General features: G+C 45.0%; 1 protein-coding gene across 6 annotated transcripts in view; it reads left to right on the top strand.

Annotated features, from left to right (window-relative positions):
- Positions 1-25,397, top strand: part of LOC110511207 (oxidation resistance protein 1A) — a 190,207-nt gene that overhangs the window by 107,788 nt on the left and 57,022 nt on the right. For 2 of the 6 annotated variants that reach the window (XM_090227578.1, XM_090227572.1), the window contains exons 1-2: positions 19,245-19,934; positions 23,224-23,309. In XM_090227578.1, coding sequence (XP_090083704.1) covers positions 19,808-19,934; positions 23,224-23,309 — 213 coding nt within the window. In that variant the 5' untranslated portion in view covers positions 19,245-19,807. Of the gene's footprint in view, positions 1-6,755; positions 7,248-19,244; positions 19,935-23,223; positions 23,310-25,397 lie in introns of those variants that run through there. The other 4 variants (XM_021592227.3, XM_021592216.3, XM_021592221.3 and 1 more) reach the window with 3 other exon arrangements.

Genomic DNA, 25,397 nt, shown 5'->3' with positions numbered 1-25,397 from the left:
CCCCTACTGCCCCCCCCCCCCCCTGTCTCTTCCCACTCCCTGTCTCTTCCCTCCCCCTGTCTCTTCCCCCACAGTCTCTTCCCACTCACTGTCTCTTCCCACTCCCTGTCTCTTCCCACTCCCTGTCTCCGCCTGTGGAGCTGTCAGCGTTATAGTGGGGCTAGACTTTGTTTTAATAAATTGCCTGCGTGACGAGAGCAGTGGTGCATCTCTGATGTTCATCTTTACCTCCTGAAATGAAATTTTTCTCAGACAGACAATTCTCCTCTCCACCTCTCATCTTCCCCTCTCCTTCTCCTCCTCTCCGCTCCTCTCCACCTCTCATCTTCCCCTGTCCTTCTCCTATCCTCTTTCCCCCTCTCCTCTCCATCTCTCATCACCCCCCTCTTCTTTTCCTATCCTCTTTCCCCTCCTCCTCTCCTCTCCTTCTCCTCTATTCTTCTCCACCTCTACTTTCCACATCCCCTCTCCTCTCTTCCTCTCCTCCTCTCATCATATCATAATGAGAACAAGAGAGGGAGAGCTGATGGTCACTGTGCACCCCTGGTCATTATTCCTGGGGCCACCCAGCATCCCAGTGGAGCCTGAGACAACCACAGTACAGACACCCACGGCCACAGGAGAATAGATGGATGACCATGAGCCGGGGACAGGGGGACTGGGGTTTATAGTCACTGGTGAAAGATGGCTCTAGCTCTCACAATGCAGTGATCTATCACAACAGAGGGAAAAAGAGGAAGCAAGGCAACGGATGGAATGAGTGTGGCGGGCTGGCGGTGGCTGTGGCTGAGTCACAACCAAGCTTTGCTTTGGTCCTAAAAAAGCTCTTGTTATAGGAGAGCATTAGAACTCCATTTTGTATGAGAAAAGACAAAGGACTGAAAGCAGACTTTCAAATGAGGACAGCTTGTTTTAAACCAACTGTGAGTAATGGCAGTTATTAAGGTGTGCATTCCAAATTTCACCCTATTCCCTATATAGTGCACTACTTTTGACCTGAGCACTATGTGCCCTGTAGGGAATAAAGTGCCATTTGAATGACTAAGTGACATTAATGATGGTTATATAAGTTCCCGTATGTGATGTATACAGACAGCCAGTTGCTCCACATGATTCAATTTGGCGTTGTCACATTCCTAACAGACATTTTGCACAACATGGATTCATAGCTTCATGAATATTCGGCACCGCTTTCTGAGAAACAGAATCATCTGTTGTGATGCTGTTGTTGACAGCTTTGAGGGGCTGGAGAGAAAGATATACTTTCCCAATGAAGAGATTTACCCGAGAGAAGGAGGTGTTGTGTGACAGGCCCGGTTCCACCTGTGATTGCAGCCATTGTGAAGACCCGTCTCTCTCTCTGAGAGACTCCTAGTGCTAACTACAGTAAACAGTCTTTGTCTCTCTCACATCATCCTAGTGCTAACTACAGTAAACAGTCTTTGTCTCTCTCACATCATCCTAGTGCTAACTACAGTAAACAGTCTTTGTCTCTCTGACATCATCCTAGTGCTAACTACAGTAAACAGTCTTTGTCTCTCTGACATCATCCTAGTGCTAACTACAGTAAACAGTCTTTGTCTCTCTGACATCATCCTAGTGCTAACTACAGTAAACAGTCTTTGTCTCTCTCACATCATCCTAGTGCTAACTACAGTAAACAGTTTTTGTCTCTCTCACATCATCCTAGTGCTAACTACAGTAAACAGTCTTTGTCTCTCTCACATCATCCTAGTGCTAACCACAGTAAACAGTCTTTGTCTCTCTCACATCATCCTAGTGCTAACACTCTTTTTACTGGCCTCCCTCTGTTATGCTATTGTAATAATAGATACAGTTGAAGTCGGAAGTTTACATACACTTAGGTTGGAGTCATGAAAACTCCTTTTGCGGTCCACTCCACAAATTTCTTGTTAACAAGCTATAGTTTTGGCAAGTCGGTTGGGACATCTACTTTGCGCATGACTGTCATGATCGTTAGTGTAGACGGACCAAGGCACAGCGTATGTAGAGTTCCACATTATTTATTAGAGAGTAAAACAAAACAATAAAGAATAAACAAACCATGACGACAATGCAGTGCTAACAGGCAACTAAACATAAACAATATCCCATAACCCACAGGTGGAAAAAATGCTACTTAAGTATGATCCCCAATTAGAGACAACGATTACCAGCTGCCTCTAATTGGGAATCAAACACAAACACCAACATAGAAAATTAAACAAAGAACCCCACATAGAAATAATAGACTAGACTAAAAACCCTAGTCACGCCCTGACCTACTCTACCAAAGAAAATACAGGCTTTCTATGGTCAAGACTTGACAATGACAACAAGTAATTTTTCCAACAATTGTTTACAGACAGATTACTTCACTTATAATTCACTGTATCACAATTCCAGTGGGTCAGAAGTTTACATACACTAAGTTGACTGTGCCTTTAAACAGCTTGGAAAATTCCAGAAAATGATGTCATGGCTTTAGAAGCTTCTAATCGGCTAATTGACATCGTTTGAGTCAATTGGAGGTGTACCTGTGGATGTATTTCAAGGCCTACCTTCAAACTCAGTGCCTCTTTGCTTGACATCATGGGAAAATCAAAAGAAATCAGCCGAGACCTCAGAAAAAAAATGGTAGACCTCCACAAGTCTGATTCATCCTTGGGAGCAATTTCCAAACACCTGAAGGTACCACCTTCATCTGTACAAACAATAGTACGCAAGTATGAACACCATGGGACCGCGCAGCCATCATACCACTCAGGAAAGAGACACGTTCTGTCTCCAAGAGATGAACGTACTTTGGTGCAAAACGTGCAAATCAATCCCAGAACAACAGCACAAGACCACGTGAAGATGCTGGAGGAAACAGGTACACAAGTATCTATATCCACAGTAAAACGAGTCCTATATCGACATAACCTGAAAGGCCGCTTAGCAAGGAAGAAGCCACTCCTCCAAACCCACAATAAAAAAACAGACTACGGTTTGCAACTGCACATGGGGACAAATATCGTACTTTTTGGAGAAATGTCCCCTGGTCTGATGAAACAAAAAATAGAACTGTTTGGCCATAATGACCATCATTATGTTTGGAGGAAAAAGGGGGATGCTTGCAAGCCGAAGAACACCATGAAGCACGTGGGTGGTAGCATCATGTTGTGGGGGTGCTTTGAAGCAATAGGGACTGGTGCAAATCTTTGGATATATTGATGCAACATCTCAGGACAGTTAAGTTAAAGCTTGGTCACAAATGGTTCTTCCAAATGGCGAATGACCCCAAGCATACTTCCAAAGTTGTGGCAAAATAGCTTAAGGACAACAAAGTTAAGGTATTGGAGTGGCCATCACAAAGCTCTGACCTCAATCCCATAGAAAATTAGTGGGCAGAACTGAAAAAGTGTGTGCGAGAAAGGAGGCCTAGAAACCTGACTCAGTTACACCAGCTCTGTCAGGGGGAATTTGCCAAAATTCACACAACTTATTGAGGGAAGCTTGTGGAAGGCTACCCAAAACATTTGACCCAAGTTAAACAATTTTAAAGGCAATGCCAATCAAATACTAATTGAGTGTATGTAAACTTCTGACCCACTGGGAATGTGATGAAAGAAGTACAAGTTGAAATAAATAATTTTCTCTACTATTATTCTGACATTTCACATTCTTAAAATAAAGTGGTGATCCTAACTGACCTAAAACAGGGAATTTTTACTCTGATTAAATGTCAGGAATTGTGAAAAACTGAGTCTAAATGTATTTTGCTGAGGTGTATGTAAACTTCTGACTTCAACTGTATGTATATAGTGCTTTTCTAAGACCCAAAGACAGTTGTATGGAACACGGTGTATGGAACACACAGAAATGTAATTTTCATTTCCAAGCACTCTCTATTCATATTCTAACTAATTATAAACACTTATTTCAGTCCATATGCGTACGGTACAGAACCTCAATCCCCCTCTCTCTTAATTATTACACAATGAAACGTGGGTTGTTTGTGTTTGCCAGCAGGTGCATTGTATCGCATGAGTGATTTTCTTGTTCTGTTTTTTACATGTTGTTTTATGTTGTTGAGAAATTCACAGATGTTTGTGTGTGTGCATCTGTGTATGTGTCTTCACAATGTGTTGTGAACAGGTTATGTAACCAGACGGTTGACGGGGGAGCTGCCTGTGGGCTTGTTGTTTGTTGTTTCATAATGAAATCCTTCCTCTTCTGGGGATTATACAGCCAGCCTACCTGGCTCTCACTGGAAACTGGTGAGATGAACACTCTGCCCAGTCTCAGCATCAATCTCTGACGATGACAAAGCCTCTCTCACTCATACACACACACACACAAACACACACACACACACACACACACACACACACACACACACACACACACACACACACACACACACACACACACACACACACACAGCCTGCTAGGCTAGGGCTTACAGAGGCAGCTGGTAACACTAGGTCCTCTGTGCATGGATCACTGTACAACAAGTTGTGTTGTGCTTGGTAATGAAGAGATTGCTTAGGACCAGAGAGACAAGTAGTTACCTAATAATAGTTACCTAATACAAACCTTAGCTGGTCCTCTTAACTAGAGATTCTTACAATTTCGATACATTTATATAATGTATAACAGTTGTTAATATGCTGAGCTAATAACCAAATTACAGAAGTTAGAATAAACTCTAAGGTCCCATTAGAATGGATACAATGGCAGTAGAAGACTCGTTTAATCAGATACAAACCTCCTTAATGTCGTTAATGTGAAAGGAGAGACACATTAAACACCCAAACTTAATGTTGTTTGAAACCGAACAAGACTTTAATCTCTTCACTCAATAAGGCTCATTTTATTTAATGCCTCTGGATGTTTCATAAACTACTCAACTTACACAGTAGCTTAATTACACAGCCTTTAGAGTAGTCAGGTGGGAAAACTCAACAGGGCTGAATAAGCAGACTGTGTTACAGTTCAGTCGGTCTTCTGGATGGTACGTAGCTATGGTCCAGGTCGTTGGTGCGCATTCGTCCACTAACTAGAGGAGGAATGCACACTAATGCCCTGGAGCAGAGCTAGATGGTATGGTGAGAGTGTATCTAATTCTTCCCCTATTGGGCTGCAATAGACAGAGCTCAGGGAGGAAACCCAATCCCCCTCTGTGTGTGGAAGTAACAGATTATTTGATGACTGCTCTGGGCAGCTTTACAGCTTTAGTAGCTATATATTACAGAGCAACAAGCCCCAGGTGGTGGTCTGTCCCAAACCCATCACAACAACACTGCCCCGCACCAAGCGTCCCAGGGGCCCAGACAGGGGATGCTGTTCAAGATCACTATGGAGCAGAAAGCAAGTTGTAATCCCTCAACTAAGAGCTCATACTGTAGGCAGCCTCATCCATCATCACGTTCACCTTGGAACTAGGAACTTTACCAGTGTTATTGATTGAGAGTTCATCAATCAGTCTGTCAAATAATTTCTGTGTTTATGAAACGGGGCCAGACAGAGAGGAAGCCAAATTTACTCTGTGGTACTGTTACAAATCAATGGTAACAGTTTACTTAATCTCGGCAACCCTCGGCAATCTCTTACACTTTACCAAAAGCCTGCATTTACAATGCTTTATAACTTGTTGTTAAGTACCAAAACACTTCCTTAGTAATAGGAGGAAACCTTGAGAGGGGCCAGACTCTGCCTGACTCTGTTTATATGGCTCTGGATGTGCCCATGTTGACCTATTGCTTTGTCACAATTTAGAGTTAATCTGTCACCCATCCATGCGCCCCTAAAAATAATAGGTGATTTATAAACCAGGCTGCACTTTTCATTGTAACCAGCAGATGGAGCACAACATATGTCTTACCTTGGAGAACGCGGTCATTGTATCGATACATTCGTTTACATGACTTTATTTCCAGTTCAGGGTTTTAAAAACTAATTTGTCTTTCTCTCTTTCATTTCTTACCATATCTCTGCTGATGAATAATGCATTTGGCTGTTTCCAGTTTCTAATTCTGCTCCCCAATTATTACACCTTGTCTGTTGGGTTTTTCACTGTTCCACACACATTGACCCATTCCAAATGCCATATCTTCTTCCCTTGGTGTCTGAAGAGACACTTATATGCCGCAGTAATAGTATGAGTCCCTGGCCTTATGCTGTATGGTGGGACACTTATTTTAAGTGGAGTGGCTGCCTGGCTATGTGCTTACCTCAATTGAATACAATGTTATTAAGATGAGAGTGAGATTTGTTCAGTTCCCATGATTGTCATGCATGTCATCTTTAAGTAAAGAAGTGCAAGTTGCAGCAATTGAGGGGAAACAGACAGATAGGGGTGAAACAGAAGCCCTCCAGGGTGAGTACACACCATGACATAAAGGTTCAGACCTCTCATTTAGGGAGACAGTCACTCATTTATAAGACCTAAATAACCATCTTCATAATGGACTTACCACCTCTAGGCCAAGGCATAGGCTAAATATGAGAAAATAAACAATATAACAATGCCCTATAACAATGTATAGCAATAAACATGTATTAATTGCTTAGGTCGGATTTTGTAGCTACATAATGCGCTTTATGATCTTGTATTTTTCACAACTTTGTAATATAATTGTTCATCATTGGGGCGGCAGGTAGTCTAGTGGTTAGAGCATTGGACTAGTATCCGAAAGGTTTGAACATCGAATCCTCGAGTTGACAAGGTAAACATCTGTCGTTCTGCCCCTGAACAAGGCAGTCAACCCACTGTTTCCCGGTAGGCCGTCATTGTAAATAAGACTTTGTTCTTAACTGACTTGCCTAGTTAAATAAAGGTTAAAATACAAATCAATAATATCTATCCATTGACTGCAGTGAGTGCGGGGCACTGCTTGACGCCAGACAGGTACGTCATCAGGGAAGAACAAGTTGTTTCAGTTCCTATTTCTGCGTCTGCTGAAGTGTGCTGGTTTCACTGCATTACACTTTTTTAAAGAGTTTTATCTAGATCTTATCGCGATTGAGTTATGACAGTGATATCAGAAATGGCTTATTTTTTAAACGGCTGTTAGTGATAACTAAGGTGCAACCATCCATGTTGTGATATTCGTACGAGTTGCACAGTATGGACTACATTCTGTCTGTCAGGGTCGCGCTGTGGAATAGAATCTGGCCTGCCTCGACTCGGGGGAATTCCGATGGCTCTTCCGCAGAACACTCTGGACGTGTGCACGACAACATTACCAACATTAACACAGGTGTGAGTATAGACTTGGAGCCGAACTTGTTCAATGTATCATGTGTAATGTTTCAGAGTTCAGACTACCTTAGATAAAGTCAGTCAGTGTTTCTTTTTTATTTAATTTTAACAACCTACAGTACATTTTCAGTAGCGTTGGCATAAGGTGAAGAAGTTGCAACACAGTCACGGGTTGGACAGTGGAGTTTACACATTTCCCTGCGCAGGCTTCTTAAAGGCACAGTCTGCAATATACACCAATTCAATATACCCGAATGGATTATTTCGAATGCTATGGCTTACAAATACCTTAATACAGATCTGAATTACCTTTTAACTTCACCTGAAAAACTAAGGATTGTGTGCTTTGATTGAAGGTTAGTTTTAAGAGACAGTGTTGTTGTGATACACATCTCCAATTCAGGCAGTGGACACTATTCTGCACTCAGTTACACCAGTTCTGTTGTGAACAATTACAATCTTTAAGCCTGTGGTAATGCATACCATGAATTGACCAGTTTAACACACACACACACACACAGCTCTGAGCAGTTCCCTCGTCAGTGGGCCAATGCTTTCTTGACTTTACACACCAGTTCATGTAAGGGGCCTAGCCTGCTCATTCATCACAGACGGGACAGAAGGCTACCGAGGGGCTCTTCTCAGGCCTGACTACCTGCCTCTCTCCTCTTAGTAGGGCCATGGCCTGCAGCCACACACACACACAAAGTCATACACATACAGACACACACACTGTCTGCTCTAGGGAGAACTAGAGAGACTCTTAATGAACTGACCTCAGTGGCGTTTGGTTTCCCGGGAAGGCACAGTGGGCAGCAGAGCATGCATCTTATTAATCTCGGTCCTAATTAGACCAAACTATTATCCTGCTGACTTTTACAGAGCCCACTTTTTCTCATCTACAATACACAGACTTCTAGCGTCTCAGCTGTACTACACCAGTGTTTATAATACTATTTGAAATCTTTCAAACACTTTGAGCGTTTATTTTAGCTTGCCTGGAGTGCCAGGTGGGCGAGGACAGGGTCGTTTTCTTATGGTTCTAAAGCTACAGGCAAACTCTGTCAAGCACAGCTAAAGTTTTGGGCAGGATTTCAAATAGTATTTGAACCCAGGTCTGGAATAGGCCTTCACCTAATTGAATGTCTTTTTCATAATGGTGGATTTTTTTTTTTACAACCAATTGTGTGGAACGTTTCATTTTGATATACTGTGATGGTGATGGATGGTGTCTGTCTTTGTGGAGAAGAGTTGTTAGGCTGTAGTGAATATTCAGGGAGAAAAAGGTGTCAAATGATCAATGAACAAAAATGTAAGACAGGGCTACGTTCAAGAACACAAAGAAACAGAACACAAGGTTGACTAAGAAAATAAATACAGAACCTTACATAGGCCTATATCATATTGGTTTTTGATTTCATCTATCTTGGAGTATAGGTCTCATAAGGGATTTATTTGGATGGAGGAAAATAACTTCATTAACAATAGCAACTCACATTGAAACGCATTTAGGGCAAAAATATTTCCATATTCAATTTCCATATTTATTTTGAGCCTCGCTGGTTAGGCATGTACAGATAGCTAATCCGATTGAAGATTTGTAATGCGTCACTGGTTTGGCCCCAGTGTGTCCTCACAATAACCCAACAAGCAGTGATTAATTCAATGATCGTTAATGAAATAAACGTACAGATGCTTTATAAGTGTGATTGAATGTCGTCGAAGGGCAATGATGCTTTGATGTAAACAGGCGTAACAACCTTTGACCTTTCATTGTAAACAACAACTAGGTCATAATGTCATCATGTGCAGCAGTGCTTTAGGCTACAGCACAGTGTTTGTATTGGCTACTTACTGATATCGACTAGCTACAATTCAACATGTTTAGTATGCCCAAATGGAGCTAACATACATTCCTTTCAGATTCACCGGCAGTCCATTTAAAACAACGTGATGCTGTATGATGCTGTATGATGTTGTGGATGTACTGTACATCAAATAGCATCAAAGGGAAGGTTGGGTCACTAGAAGAACATAAACAGGGGAACAAATTCATCCAGTAATATTATATTAAGATATTATTGTTGGACACTTCTGTCCATTAGATCTCTCTGTTACCTAGATACCAACAGTAGACACCTTCACAACAATTAAAAGCAACATTTGCAGCGCTGCATCTATCTGACCAGGCATGTTAAAAGGGATCCCATTGATTTCTGACCAGGATTCAGTGGCAGCATTACTTGTTTCTAGTATTATTTTTTGTTGAGTTAATGCCTAACTGACAGGACAGCAACTGCAGCCTGGTTAGGAGGTCAATGTCTAACCGACCCTCCTCTTAATATCTGCTGGGACTGTTTGATTAAGCAACACTCACATCCAACATCTTCTCAATGTCTTCTCAACCATAATTGAAAGACGTGTTCACTGTTTACCCAGACTACCCATGAGCCTGAGCAACAACCCAATGCATTTCAATATGTTGTGCCAAAGTGTGCTTTAGTGAGTTAAATTTTTTATTTTTCAAATCACCTTTATTTAACCAGGTAGGCCAGTTGAGAACAAGTTCTCATTTACAACTGCGACCTGGCCAAGATAAAGCAAAGCAGTGCGACACAAACAACAACACAGAGTTACACATGGAATAAACAAGCGTACAGTCAATAACACAATAGAAAAAAAGAAAGTCTATATACAGTGTGTGTCAATGGCATGAGGAGGTAAGACAATAAGTAGGTCATAGTAGCGAAGTAATTACAATTTAGCGAATTAACACTGGAGTGATAAATGTGCAGATGATGATGTGCAAGTAGAAATACTGGTGTGCAAAAGAGCAGAAAAGTAAATAAAAACAATATGGGGATGAGGTAGGTTGATTTGATGGGCTATGTACAGCTGCAGCAATCGGTTAGCTGATGTTTAAAGTTAATGAGGGAAATATAAGTCTCCAGCTTCAGCGATTTTTGCAAGTCGTTCCAATCATTGGCAGCAGATAACTGGAAGGAAAGGCGGCCAAAGAGGTGTTGGCTTTGGGGATGACCAGTGAGATATACCTGCTGGAGCGCATGCTACGGGTGGGTGTTGTTATCGTGACCAGTGAGCTGAGATAAGGCGGCGCTTTACCTAGCATAGACTTATAGATGACCTGGAGCCAGTGGGTCTGGCGACGAATAGGTAGCGAGGGCCAGCCGACTAGAGCATACAGGTTGCAGTGGTGGGTGGTATAAGGGGCTTTGGTGACAAAACGGATGACACTGTGACAGTTTTCTGAGTAGAGTGTTGGAGGCTATTTTGTAAATGACATCGCCGAAGTCAAGGATCGGTAGGATAGTCAGTTTTACGAGGGTATGTTTGGCGGCATGAGTAAAGGAGGCTTTGTTGCGAAATAGGAAGCCGATTCAAGATTTTATTTTGGATTGGAGATGTTTAATATGAGTCTGGAAGGAGAGTTTACAGTCTAGACAGACTGCTAGGTATTTGTAGTTGTCCACATATTCTAAGTCAGAACCGTCCAGAGTAGTGATGGAAGTCGGGCGGGCGGGTGCGGGCAGCGAACGGTTGAAAAGCATGCATTTAGTTTTACTAGTGTTTAAAAGCAGTTGGAGGCCACGGTACGAGTGTTGTATGGCATTGAAGCTCATATGGAGGTTTTTTATCACAGTGTCCAAAGAAGGGCCAGATGTATACAGAATGGTGTCGTCTGCGTAGAGGTGGATCAGGGAATCACTTGCAGCAAGAGCAACATTGTTGATATATACAGAGAAAAGAGTTGGCCCGAGAATTGAACCCTGTGGTACCCCCATAGAGACTGCCAGAGGTCCGGACAACAGGCCCTCCGATTTGACACACTGAACTTGACACACTGAAAAGTAGTTGGTGAACCAGACGAGGTAGTCATTTGAGAAATCAAGGCTGTTGAGTCTGCCGATAAGAATACAGTGATTGACAGAGTCGAAAGCCTTGGCCAGGTCGATGAAGACGGCTGCACAGTACTGTCTTTTATCGATGGCGGTTATGATATCGTTTAGCACCTTGAGCGTGACTGAGGTGCACCCGTGGCCAGCTCGGAAACCGGATTGCACAGCGGAGAAGGTACGGTGGGATTCGAAATGGTCAGTGATCTGTTTGTTAACTTGGCTTTCGAAGACTTTAGAAAGGCAGGGCAGGATGGATCGAGGCCTATAACAGTTTGGGTCTAGAGTGTCACCCCCTTTGAAGAGGGGGATGACCGTGGCAGCTTTCCAATCTTTAGGGATCTCGGACGATACGAGAGGTTGAACAGACTGGTAATAGCGGTTGCAACAATGGCCGCGGATAATTTTAAAAAGAGAGGGTCCAGGTTGTCGAGCCCAGCTGATTTGTACGGGTCCAGGTTTTGCAGCTCTAACATCTGCTATCTGAATTTGGGTGAAGGAGAAGCTGGGGAGGCTTGGGCAAATAGCTGCGGGGGGGGCGGAGCTGTTGGCCAGGGTTGTGGTAGCCAGGAGGAAAGCATGGCCAGCTGTAGAGAAATGCTTTTTGAAGTTCTCGATTATCGTGGATTTATCGATGGTGACAGTGTTACCTAGCCTCAGTGCAGTGGGCAGCTGCGAGGAGGTGCTCTTATTCTCCATGGATTTTTACAGTGATACGATAAAGATTTAGCATTAAAGCCGTCAGAGATTTCAGATGGAATATTCTGGGTGGTGTTTGCTGCTCTGGAAATGTTCATCAAGTTGTCAACTCTCATTCCTGTGTGATAGTTAGTCACACAGATACTTTTAAAGTCTGGCTCATTTCCCCCCTGTGATCTCTGTGGACCACTGTGGTTGGACAGGGAGCTTAGCTGACTGTGGTTGGAGGGTTGATGATGTCGTACAATTGGTAGATTTCCTCTAGGATGGTGGTGAGTCCAGTGGAGATAGCAGACTAGGGAGAGGTGGTAGATTTGTGATACTTACTTTCTTCTGACCAAGGACTGGCTGGCTGCTGAGTGACACTCGTGCACTGAGGATCAGTAAAGAGAGATACTGCAGAGTTTGTTGTTCTCCTTTTAGCTGAGCTCATCACTTCTCCTCACCTCAGGGTATTGATTCAGGCTGAAACTTGAGAGGTTTCTTGGTGTTGGAGTTGCAGCAGTCAGAGATGCATTGAGCCAGAGGATCAGCATGTGAGCTCCTTCTCCTACTGCATTGATCCACAGGCAGAAAGGGTTATACGTTCCAGTGTCCGCATGCATTCTACAGTAGCCTACTTCTGTAGAATGCATGTCAAATACATTGCTTCATTCTAAGCAGTATGCTAGTATGGTTATTGGTGAGAATAGAGCTTTGGTCTGGGGAGTCTAGGGTAGGCTACTGGGGTCCTTTGGTCCTTGACAACAGACCAGGGGCCTTTTCAGTGACTATACATACAGTATTACTGTGGAATGTTTATATGCACAAGCCTCAGGTAACAAGAACATTGTTATTACATAGTTGTTCAGGGTTTTGTGTTAATTTCTTCCCCACATTTCTATTTTTCTAAAGATTTAATAAAATGATATATATGCAATCTAAATGTATGTTAAAATTGTAGAAATATCCTTTTAATTATTTCATTTAAAAAGCAAAAAAGATATACAGATGAAGTCGGAAGTTTACATACACCTTAGCCAAATACATTTAACCTCAGTTTTTCACAATTCCTGACATATAATCCTAGTAAAAATTCCCTGTTTTAGGTCAGTTAGAATCACCACTTTATTTTAAGAATGTGAAATGTCAGAATAATAGTAGAGAGAATGATTTATTTCAGCTTTTATTTCTTTCATCACATTCCCAGTGAGCCAGAAGTTTACATACACTCAATTAGTATTTGGTAGCATTGCCTTTAAATTGTTTAACTTGGGTCAAACAATTCGGGTAGCCTGCCACAAGCTTCCCACAATGTTGGGTGAATTTTGGCCCATTCCTCCAGACAGAGCTGGTGTAACTGAGTCAGGTTTCTAGGCCTCCTTGCTTGCACACGCTTTTTCAGTTCTGCCCTCAAATTTTCTATGCGATTGAGGTCAAGGCTTTGTGATGGCCACTCCAATACCTTGACATTGTTATCCTTTTTTTTTTTTGCCACACGTTTGGAAGTATGCTTGGGGTCATTTGGAAGACCCATTTGCGACCAAGCTTTAACTTCCTGACTGATGTCTTGAGATGTTGCTTCAATATATCCATACTTTTCCTGCCTCATGATGTCATCAATTTTGTGAAGTGCACCAGTCCCTCCTGCAGCAAAGCACCCCCACAACATGATGCTGCCACCCCCGTGCTTCACAGTTGGGATGGTGTTCTTCGGCTTGCAAGCCTCCCCCTTTTTCCTCCAAACATAACGATGGTTATTATGGCCAAACAGTTATATTTTTGTTTCATCAGACCAGAGGACATTTCTCCAAAAAGTACGATCTCTGTCCCCACGTTGCAAACCATAGTCTGGCTTTTTTTATGGTGGTTTTGGAGCAGTGGCTTCTTCCTTGCTGAGCGGCCTTTCAAGTTATGTCGATATAGGACTCGTATTACTGTGGATATAGATACTTTTGTACCTGTTTCCTCCAGCATCTTCACAAGGTCCTTTGCTGTTCTGGGATTGATTTGCACATTTTGCACCAAAGTACGTTCATCTCTTGGGGACAGGTCGTGTCTCTTTCCTGAGCGGTATGACGGATGTGTGGTCCCGTGGTGTTTATACTTGCGTACTATTGTTTGTACAGATGAACGTGCTACCTTCAGGCATTTGGAAATTTCTCCCAAGGATGAACCAGACTTGTGGAGGTCTATACTTTTTTTCTGAGGTCTTGGCTGATTTCTTTTGATTTTCCCATGATGTCAAGCAAAGAGGCACTGAGTTTGAAGGTAGGCCTTGAAGTACATCCACAGGTACACCTCCAATTGACTCAAATGATTTCAATTAGCCTATCAGACGCTTCTAAAGCCATGACATCATTTTCTGGAATTTTCCAAGCTGTTTAAAGGCACAGTCAACTTAGTGTATGTAAACTTCTGACCCACTGGAATTGTGATACAGTCTGTAAACAATTGTTGGAAAAATTATTTGTGTCATGCACAAAGTAGATGTCCTAACCGACTTGCCAAAACAATAGTTTGTTAACAAGAAATGTGTGGAGTGGTTGAGAAACGAGTTTTAATGACTCCACCCTAAGTGTATGTAAACTTCCGACTTCAACTGTATGTTTAGTCTAGCTACTGTATTCAGGAGACAGAAAAACATACCGTTAATGTTAAACCAATAAATAAATAATAACTTTACCAACTGAACATTGCACACAAGGCAATAACCCAGGAGCTGATGGAGAGATCATGGTGTGATTAGTCACCCTGGAGTGCGTGCTAATGAGGCAGTCTGGATGGGGTGACACTCACTGAGCCTGTGACAGCATCAGGGTTTGATTTATTGACCTGGAGCCAGTGTTAATGACGGGGCAGAGGCAGGACGAAGGGAAGGAGAGGGTGTTCTGCTTAAAACACATGACTGCTCTGCTCCCCCTCTCCTCCCTGTCCTGACACAACACTAAGTGCTTCTCCAGCAACGTTTGTTGTATTGGGAGGTGGTGATGGTGCTGTATGCATGGGACTGACGAGAGAGAGAGACAGAGACAGACAGACTGTCGCTGTGTGCTTCCTGTGTGTAGTTTGACAGCTCACTAAGCCAATGCATATTCATTACAATGGCTGCCGTGCTGTTATTGCCACATTAGAGTCAGGGAAGTCGAGGCCATGTCTCACCTTATATATACTAAATATGGAATAAGTCAAATGTTTGTTTTTATGGGCCTGTCATACAGAACCTGTCTGAGAAGAAGGTTGTTCTTGTGAAGTACTATGTATCAACATGTTGTGACTGGTGTAATTACAGTGTTACTACACATGTATAAGAGCTGAAGAGAACTTAGTGTTACCAGTCTGCCCTCCACCCCTCAACACCCTGTCCTGAGCAGCTACATGACTTATCTAGCTAGTAGGACTCCACTCCTCCAAGTAGGACTCCACCCCTCCCCTCTCCACCTCCTCCCCTCTCCACCCCCTCACCTCTCCTTCCCACCCCTCTCCTCCCCTATCCACCCCCTCACCTCTCCTTCCCACCCCTCTCCTCCGCTATCCACCCCCTCCCCTCTCCACCTCCTCACTTCTCCACCCCTCACCTCTCCTAACCTCTCCTCTCCACCCCCTCCATCCCCTCTCCACCCCCTCACCTCTCCTTCCCATCCCTCAACTCTCCTCTCCAACCTCTCTTCTCTCCACCCCCTCCACCCCCTCTCCTCACCTCTCCATCCCTCACCTCTCCACACCTCATCTCTCCTCTCTACCCCCTCACTTCACCTCTCCACCCCTCCTAGCTACCCCCTCACCTCTCCTCACCCTCCACCCCTTACTTTACCTCTCCACACCTCCTATCCACCCCCTCCCCTCTCCACCTCCTCACTGCTCCACCCCTCACCTCTCCTAACCTCTCCTCTCCACCCCTCAACTCTCCTCTCCAACCTCTCTTCTCTCCACCCCCTCTCCTCACCTCTCCACCCCTCACCTCTCCACACCTCACCTCACCTCTCCACCCCTCACCTCTCCTCTCCACCCCCTCTCCTCTCCACCCCCTCACCTCTACTCTCTACTCCTCACCCCTGCTCTCCACCCCCTCACCTCTACCCCCCCCTCAACCCCTTGGCCAGACAGACCAGCTACATTATAAAGTAGTGTAGAGTAGAGTACCTTCTCATTTCCCCAGACAGAGCTCTTGCCTCCTCTGCTGTTAACATGAGTGAGGGGCTGCTATAAATAACTTTACATCCACCTCTAAACCAGGGTGCTGAGAGGAAATTACTTGGCTGTGTATTAGTGTAGGCTAGCAGAGGGAATGAACGGGACATTACAAAACAATTCTCCCCCTGAGCTGTTCCCCTACAAAGCATTTGTTAATGCACAGGAGGGAGGGGGGGGGGGGGTGTATTTCTTTCTTTGGACTTCCCTTTGGAGTCAGTCCAGATACAGCCATTTGCACTGCAACACTGCCTCAATTCCAATCTACTGGCCTGCAACATTCTTAAGGAACAGGGACGTTGGTCACCAGTTGTTTTTCATTGCTATTCCTCTGTGTGTGTGGTATGAACTTGCAGGGCTGTACAACACTAATCACAGAGTAGGAGAGAAGAGCTCTTCACATCTTCAGCTCCACTGCTTACCCTGCCTACCCTGCTTACCCTGCCTACCCTGTTTACCCTGCTTACCCTGCCTACCCTGTTTACCCTGCCTACAATGCTTACCCTGCTTACCCTGCCTACCCTGCTTACCCTGCCTACCCTGCCTACCCTGTTTACCCTTCCTACCCTATTTACCCTGCTTACCCTGTGTATTCTGTTTACCCTGCCTACCCTGTTTACCCTTCTTACCCTGCCTACCCTGCTTACCCTGCCTACCCTATTTACCCTGCCTACCCTGCTTACCCTGCCTACCCTGTTTACCCTGCTTACCCTGCCTACCCTGTTTCCCCTTCCTACCCTGTTTACACTGCTTACCCTGCCTACCCTGTTTACCCTGCTTACCCAGCCTACCCTGTTTACCCTGCCTACCCTGTTTACACTGCTTTCCCTGCCTACCCTGCTTACCCTGTTTACCCTGCTTACCCTGCCTACTCTGTTTACCCTGCCTACCCTGTTTACCCTGCCTACCCTGTTTACCCTGCCTACCCTGTTTACCCTGCTTACCCTGCCTACCCTGTTTACCCTGCTTACCCTGCTTACCCTGTTTACCCTGCTAACCCTGCCTGCCCTGCTTACCCTGCCTACACTGCCTACCTTCTCTGCCCCACACATCCCTGTCAACAAACACATTATTTTACTCGCAAAGGTCATCTTGACCTTAACGCATTCTCACCAAGTTGAACTCACGTGGCCCCATGCATGCCTGGCTGGCTATCTCACAGGGAAGTAACTTCCCTGAGGTATCCTTCAGGCTAGTGATAGAAACCAGTCACAGTCACCATCATGCAGGCGTTCTCTGCTGCTGCAGTTCTCGTTGTGCCTATTGGACTACCTCTTGGCATGAGTTACATCTTTGTTTTCTAAATATACAGCCTTCCTTTCAGTCAGTCACAAGACCGGACTCACACTGTTCCACACCAGTGTTGTGTTTTTACTTCAAATGCCAAAGATAATGTGGTTGAACTAGATTGTAATTTTCAATGACGAAACATTGTGGGACTTGCTTTAACTCTTTAAAAATATTTGTTGTGACTGGTGTAAATACAATGTTACACAGGTATTTATTTATTTTATCTTTATTTAACTAGGCAAGTCAGCTAAGAACAAATTCTTATTTTCAATGACGGCCTATGAACAGTGGGTTATCTGCCTTGTCCAGGGGCAGAACGACAGATTTTTACCTTGTCAGCTCGGGGATTCAATCTTGCAACCTTTTAGTTACTAGTCCAATGCCCCCCAGGTATAAGAACTGAAGAGAACTTAGTGTTACCAGTCTGCCCTCCACCCCTCAACACCCTGTCCTGAGCAGCTACATGACTTATCTAGCTAAATAACATGAATGACAGTATACTGTAAGTAGGACCCCTCCCTCCCCTCTCCACCCTCTCACCTCACCTCTTCTCTCCACCCCCCGACTCCACCACCTCACCTCTCCTCTCCTCACCTCTCCTCTCTAACCCTCACCCACCTCTCCACCCCCTCAACCTACCTCTCCATCTCTCCTCTCCATACCCTCATCTCTCCTCTCCACCCCCTCACCTCACCCTACCTCATCTCTCCTCTCCACCCCTCACCCCACCTCTCCACCCCCTCACCTCCTCTCTACCCTTCACCCCACCTCTCCACCCTCTCACCCCACCTCTCCTCTCCACCCCCTCATCTCTCCTCTCCACTCCCTCATCTCTCTACACCACCTCAACTCTCCTCTCCACCCCCCTCCCTTTTCCACCCCCTCATCTCATCTCTCCTCTCCACCGCCTCCCCTCTCCTCACCTCTCCTCTCCACCCCCTCACCTCAACTCTCCTCTCCACCCCCCCTCCCTTCTTCACCCCCTCTCCTCTCCACCCCCTCATCTCATCTAATCTCTCCTCTTCCCCGCCTCCCCTCTCCTCACCTCTCCTTTCCACCCTTTCACTTCACCTCTCCACCCCCTCACCTCATCTCTCCTCTCCACCCCCTCTCCTCACCTCTCCTCTCCACCCCCTCACTTCACCTCTCCACCCCCTCACCTCATCTCTCCTCTCCACCCCCTCACCTCATCTCTCCACCCCCTCTCCTCACCTCTCCTCTCCACCCCCTCACTTCACCTCTCCACCCCCTCACCTCATCTCTCGTCTCCACCCCCTCTCCTCACCTTTCCTCTCCACCCCCTCTCCTCACCTCACCTCTCCTCCCACCCCCTCACTTCACCTCTCCACCACCTCACCTCATCTCTCGTCTCCACCCCCTCTCCTCACCTCTCCTCTCCACCCCCTCTCCTCACCTCTCCTCTCCACCCCCTCATTTCACCTCTCCACCCCCTCACCTCACTTCACCTCTCCACCCCCTCTCCTCACCTCTCATCTCCACCCCCTCATTTCACCTCTCCACCCCCTCACCTCACTTCACCTCTCCACCCCCTCTCCTCACCTCTCCTCTCCACCCCCTCTCCTTACCTCTCCTCTCCATCCTCCATTGTTTTCTAAATAAACAGCCTTCAGTCAGTCACAAGACCGGACTCACACTGTTCAACACCAATGTTGTGTTTTCATTTCAAATGCCAAAGATAATGTTGTGTTTTTATTTCAAATGCCAAAGATAATGTTGTTGAACTAGATTGTAACTTTCCATTAAGAAAGATTATGGGACTTAATAGTATTTTTGTAGTAGTGGGAGAGGTTTAAATTGTTTTTACTTAAGCAAAGCAGTTAAATATAGTCAAAGTAACATTTTGTAAAATAATTGGTCTTACTTTGATTGACGACACTATCAACCTTATTACTTTGGATACAACAGAAGAAGGCCTGATTACCAACAATGATGAGACGGCCTACAGGGAGGAGGTGAGGACCCTGGAGGAGAGGTGCCAGGAAAATAACTTCTCCCTCAACATCAACAAAACCATGGAGCTGATCGTGGACTTCAGGAGACAGCAGATGGAGCACGCCCGCATCCACATAGACGGGATCACATTTGGAGAAGGTGAAAAGCTCTGAAATGGACCATCCACACAGACAGTGTGGTGAAGAAGAAATGTGGCTTGGCCCCTAAAACCCTCACAAACTTTTACAGATGCACAATTGAGAGCATCCTTTTGGGCTGTATCACCGCCTGGTATGGCAACTGCACTGCCCGCAATGGGGCGGCAGGGTAGCCTAGTGGTTAGAGCGTTGGACTAGTAACCAGAAGGTTGCAAGTTCAAACCCCTGAGCTGACATGGTACAAATCTGTCCTTCTGCCCTGAACAAGGCAGTTAATCCACTGTTCCTAGGCCGTCATTGAAAATAAGAATTTGTTCTTAACTGACTTGCCTAGTTAAATAAAGGGCTCTCTAGAGGGTGGTGCGGTCTGCCCAATGCATCACCTGCCTGCCCTCCATGACACCTACAGCACCCAATGTCATAGGAAGGCCGAAAAGATCATCAAGGACATCAACCACCCGAGCCACTGCCTGTTCACCCCGCTATCATCAAGAAAGAGAGGTCAGTACAGGCGCATCAAAGCTGGGACAGACTACCTCAGTATATCAACTCTACTACAATACCTCAGTATATGAACTCTACTAGAACACCTCAGTATATCAACTCTCCTACTAGAACACCTCAGTATATCAACTCTCCTACTAGAATACCTCAGTGTATCAACTCTCCTACTACAATACCTCAGTATATGAACTCTACTAGAATACCTCAGTATATGAACTCTCCTACTAGAACACCTCAGTATATCAACTCTCCTACTAGAACACCTCAGTGTATCAACTCTCCTACTAGAATACCTCAGTGTATCAACTCTCCTACTACAATACCTCAGTATATGAACTCTACTAGAATACCTCAGTATATGAACTCTACTAGAATACCTCAGTATATCAACTCTCCTACTAGAACACCTCAGTATATGGCAACTATAATAAGTACAATGAGGCATTGTTGAAGTTTTAAATAAATGAAAAACTATTCCAGACTGGTGTGTACGTTTTAAAGTTTGGACGGCTGAAACGGTGTAAGTCAGAGGAGAACAAGATGAATAATAAGCCAAAGACAAATGACAAAGATTTCAAGTGGGATATTTGCTGTCTCAAGTCCCATTAATGACATGAAGAGCAACAGTATATCAGCTGTGGTGGTATAGCTGTTGCTTTAGTTCTGCTTCTTTTGGATAGAGAAAGATGCAAATTAAATGAGATAACATGACCTTGACCCACATCTGTGAAATCTGGTGTTACACAACCCACTGTTTTTGCGGAGATAATCATTTAATGAGACTTGCTGTGGCCCCAGGGACAGTTGCTCACATTATTTGTGACTTTGATCTCGCTTAGTTGCCATCTTGCACCATATTCTAAAATACAACGCTTGTATTCCCAGTATGCACTGCACTATTAAAACAAATACACATTCAATGCTGTTGTTTAGTGTGCAACAACGTGTCACACAAACAGAACATTTGATTAACTGAGTAACTTCATTTGTGATGACAGTGTTTAATCAATTGTCTCCTATAGATCTAATTTTGATAAATTCTTTGTAAATGTCAATTTTTGTTACTTGATAACATTTGGATAACATTGAGTACAGGATGTTCTTCTTACCCTAGCAGAAAAGAGCAGAGTTTATCTGGCAGGCTGTTTACTAGAAGTGAACAGGTTCTCTGTAAAGGGGTAAGGGGGGTTAACATGTGTTCCTGTGGTGTAGACCCACTGAGATCTGATGATCTTTGTTGTTTAACATTGTGGTTCTGCTCTGCTCCCAGTGTGAAGAAATAGCCATGTTTCTGATGGCACATCATCACACTCCATGTTGATGTTCAAATTAGACCGTTCTCTCCCTCACTATGCAACACCCTGCTGCTGTGAATGTAGCTCTGAGTCTCTCTCTCTCCCTACCTCTCTCTCTCTCTCTCTCTCACTAATGAATCTCTCTTCCTCCCCTCTCTCTCTCTCTCTCAGTATCTCTCTTTCTGCTCTCGCTGTAGCTCTCTCTCTGTGGCTCTCTCTCTGTGGCTCTCTCTGTGGCTCTCTCTGTGGCTCTCTCTCTGTAATTCTCTCTCTCGGTGGCTCTCTCTGTAGCTCTCTCTGTGGCTCTCTCTTTGTAGCTCTCTCTCTCTGTGGCTCTCTCTCTGTGTCTCTCTCTCTGTAGCTCTCTCTCTGTGGCTCTCTCTCTGTGGCTCTCTCTGTGGCTCTCTCTGTAGCTCTCTCTCTGTGTCTCTCTCTCTGTGACTCTCTCTCTGTGGCTTTCTCTCTGTGGCTCTCTCTCTGTGGCTCTCTGTGGCTCTCTCTCTGTGGCTCTCTCTCTGTGGCTCTCTCTATGTGGCTCTCTCTCTGTGGCTCTCTCTGTGGCTCTCTCTGTGGCTCTCTCTCTGTGGCTCTCTGTGGCTCTCTCTCTGTAGCTCTCTCTCTGTGGCTGTCTCTCTGTGGCTCTCTCTCTGTGGCTCTCTCTGTAGCTCTCTCTGTGGCTCTCTCTCTCTGTAGCTCTCTCTCTGTGGCTCTCTCTATGTAGCTCTCTCTCTGTAGCTCTCTATTCCTCCTCCCCCCTCCCCTCTCTCTCTCTTTCTCCTTGCTCTCTTTCTTTCTCATATTGGTTTTAGAATCAGGTGGTATTTATTCTAGGTCTTGACTTAGCCCTCATACGGCCACGTCAGTGTTTCGGTATCACATTAGTGTTATGTCTATGACCTGAAACAATATGTAACAGAGCTTCATGTCAGATACACTGCTGTTATACAACTGTAGTAGTGGGGTGTCAAATAAACCAAACCAGACAGCAGGGACACCATACTGTATGCTTCAATGCACGTCTGTTCGTCGTCTGATCGCCGAAGCTATCGCAGGCTTTATGGTGCGTTTGACAGACTACAAACATTAAACCTACTACATTGCCTATCAGGGTGAATACAGAGTGGAATACCTCAGTATTGTACTTCTGTATTACAGTTGTCATACGCTGAGATATTCTCCCTCTTCAGTGCAGTGAGTCCTGAGCCAAATAGAATGGCTGCATGGCGAATGACTCATGTTTTCAGCCGAGCTGCTCGGTGACACAGACAGACGAAGTAAAGGACGTGTCAGGCTTCTGATCTGATCTGCTGCGTAGGCTGCATACTGAACATAACGGGGGGAACCTAGCCGACTGAGAGAGGATGTGCTCTGTACTGTACCGTAAGCCTTCTACCCCCAGCGCTCGGCCCCTGCTCTCTTCCAGCCCCATCCCTGTGATCTCAGATCCAGCCCTATACCTTCTAGCCCCAGTCCTATACCCCATAGAATACCCAAGTCACGACCCTCTCCTGTCTCCCCCAGCTCCATCCCTTGTCCAAGTTCACAGATCCTGCCTCCTGCCTTCAGCCCCCTCTCTCTCCTATCTCCCTCCCAATCCTCCCAGCTCCATCCCCTCCTCCTCTCCTCAGGTCCTCATGGAGGTCAAGGTGCTGTGTGTTTGCTGTGAGAGGAGAGGCAGCAGCAGAAGGCAAGGTGAACTGGAATCAATACATGTCATTGTGCTGTGTGGTGGAGAGAGAGAGAGAGAGAGAGAGAGAGAGAGAGAGATAGAGAGAGAGAGAGAGAACAAAAGAGAGGAGGAGAGCGAGCTAGGAGAGGGAGAGAGAAAGAGGCTCCACTCCGCTCACATCGCAGGCTGACTGGCTCGCACGCTCACTGTTGACGAATGAGCTGTCTACCCGTGTGGCTGGGAAACGGCGGCTTGTGACAAGGCAAGCTGGGGAGAGAGAGGAACATGAACGTAATGCGTACCTTGCCTCGCTTGCTTTCAGATACCAGCCAGAAGAAGAGTCAAGAGAAGAAGGATGGCAGCAGACGCATGTCGTTCCAGAGACCCAAAGGAACCATTGAGTATGCTGTAAGTAAACAGGGTTTCAGACTGTGTCCTCTCTGTCTGGGTGTTTTACTGCTTTTTACTGCTCCTGCTGCTGCTGCTGTGCTGCTCTGTGTGTCTACTGGCTGTTGCCCTAGTCTGAGTAATAGCTGCTGTTGTGGTGTTGTGTTATGAAAAGGAACCTGGCCATGCTGGCTCAAATCGTTAGATGAGAGCGTGTGTGTGTGTGTGTGTGTGTGTGTGTGTGTGTGTGTGTGTGTGTGTGTGTGTGTGTGTGTGGAGGGAGAGACCGAAGCGTTTAGTGTTTTACAGTTGCACGTGTGCAACGTTCAGTGTCTGTTTACATAAAGGGGGACTTTATATGACCAGCCAGAGCTATCGCCTCTCTACCGTATGATGGAAATCTATTCTAATAGATTAGACTTGTATCAATCCTGTTCCATTCTGCATTCTGATGTATATGAGGAGAGAGGACTGTAGCTGTGTACGTATGTACGAACCGAGAGAGAGAGACACTCAGTCAGAATGTGTAGTCTATATGTTAGCGTTCATTCTGTGTGGTGCTTAGCAGTGAGCATTCCGTCATTGCTATTCATTTGCCATCTCTGTTTGGTGTGAGAGTGAGACAGAGAGACAGACCGGATGATCTGAAAATGGAGTCTGTCTCTGCTGCTGCTCTGGCTGGTAGTGTTCTTGAAATGACCCTCAAATCCAGCTTCAGTCAGACAGGTTTCTTTATTTCTTCTCTTCTCTCCCTGGTAACACTGCATGTGGAGCGGAATGCTGTGGAGCTCGATCAGCCTGGCCGGAGAGGAGAGGAGAGGAGAGGAGAGGGGAGGGAGGGAGGGAGGGAGGGAGGGAGGGAGGGAGGGAGGGAGGGAGGGAGGGAGGGAGGGAGGGAGGGAGGGAGGGAGAAAACTGATGGACCTTGTTTGATGACATGGTTCAGCATCTGGAGACATTTTTCTCCCCAATATATTTCCTCTCTCTTTTAGTAATTGTCCTGCTACTTTGATTCAGCAGTGATTGTGTGCTTTCTGTTATCTCTGGTGTTGCTGTTTCACTTGGAACGTTTTATACAGGTGTCATTCAGAACAGCCCCTGCCCCCACCTCTCATTCGCTCTGTGCCAAAGGGTGATGAACACGGGTGATGGGCAACAGGGTGATGGACAAGCCAGTTCTTTTATGCTGGGGTGTGAAATAGAGGTCGACCGATTAATCGGAATGGCCGATTAATTAGGGCCGATTTCAAGTTTTCATAACAATCGGAAATCGGTATTTTTGGACACCGATTTGGCCGATTTAAAAAAATGTTTTAACACCTTTATTTAACCTTTATTTAACGAGGCAAGTCAGTTAAGAACACATTCTTATTTTCAATGATGGCCTAGGAACGGTGGGTTAACTGCCTCGTTCAGGGGCAGAACGACAGATTTTTACCTCGTCAGTTTGGGGGATTCAATCTTGCAACCTTACAGTTAACTAGTCCAATGCTCTAACCACCTGATTACATTGCACTCCACGAGGAGCCTGCCTGTTACGCGAATGCAGTAAGCCAAGGTAAGTTGCTAGCTAGCATTAAACTTATCTTATAAAAAACAATCAATCAATAATAATCTACACAAAACTACTCATGGTCTACACATGGTTGAAGATATTACTAGTTTATCTAGCGTGTCCTGCGTTGCATATAATCGATGCGGTGTGTATCGTTGCTCCAATGCGTACCTAACCATAAACCTCAATGCCTTTCTTAAAATCAATACACAGAAGTATATATTTTTAAAACTGCATATTTAGCTAAAAGAAATCCAGGTTAGCAGGCAATATTAACCAGGTGAAATTGTGTCACTTCTCTTGCGTTCATTGCACGCAGAGTCAGTGTATATGCAACAGTTTGGGCCGCCTAATTTGCCAGAATTTTACGTAATTATGATATAACATTGAAGGTTGTGCAATGTAACAGGAATATTTAGACTTATGGATGCCACCCGTTAGATAAAATACGGAACGGTTCTGTATTTCACTGAAAGAATAAACTTCTTGTTTTCGAGATGATAGTTTCCGGATTCGACCATATTAATGACCTAAGGCTCATATTTCTGTGTGTT

Source organism: Oncorhynchus mykiss, chromosome 3, assembly GCF_057628025.1.
Source record: "Oncorhynchus mykiss isolate SJ-2025 chromosome 3, ASM5762802v1, whole genome shotgun sequence".
Classification (NCBI taxonomy): domain Eukaryota; kingdom Metazoa; phylum Chordata; class Actinopteri; order Salmoniformes; family Salmonidae; genus Oncorhynchus; species Oncorhynchus mykiss.
The sequence above is the reverse complement of the archived record's forward strand: the minus strand, read 5'-3'. Positions and strand labels throughout refer to the sequence as shown.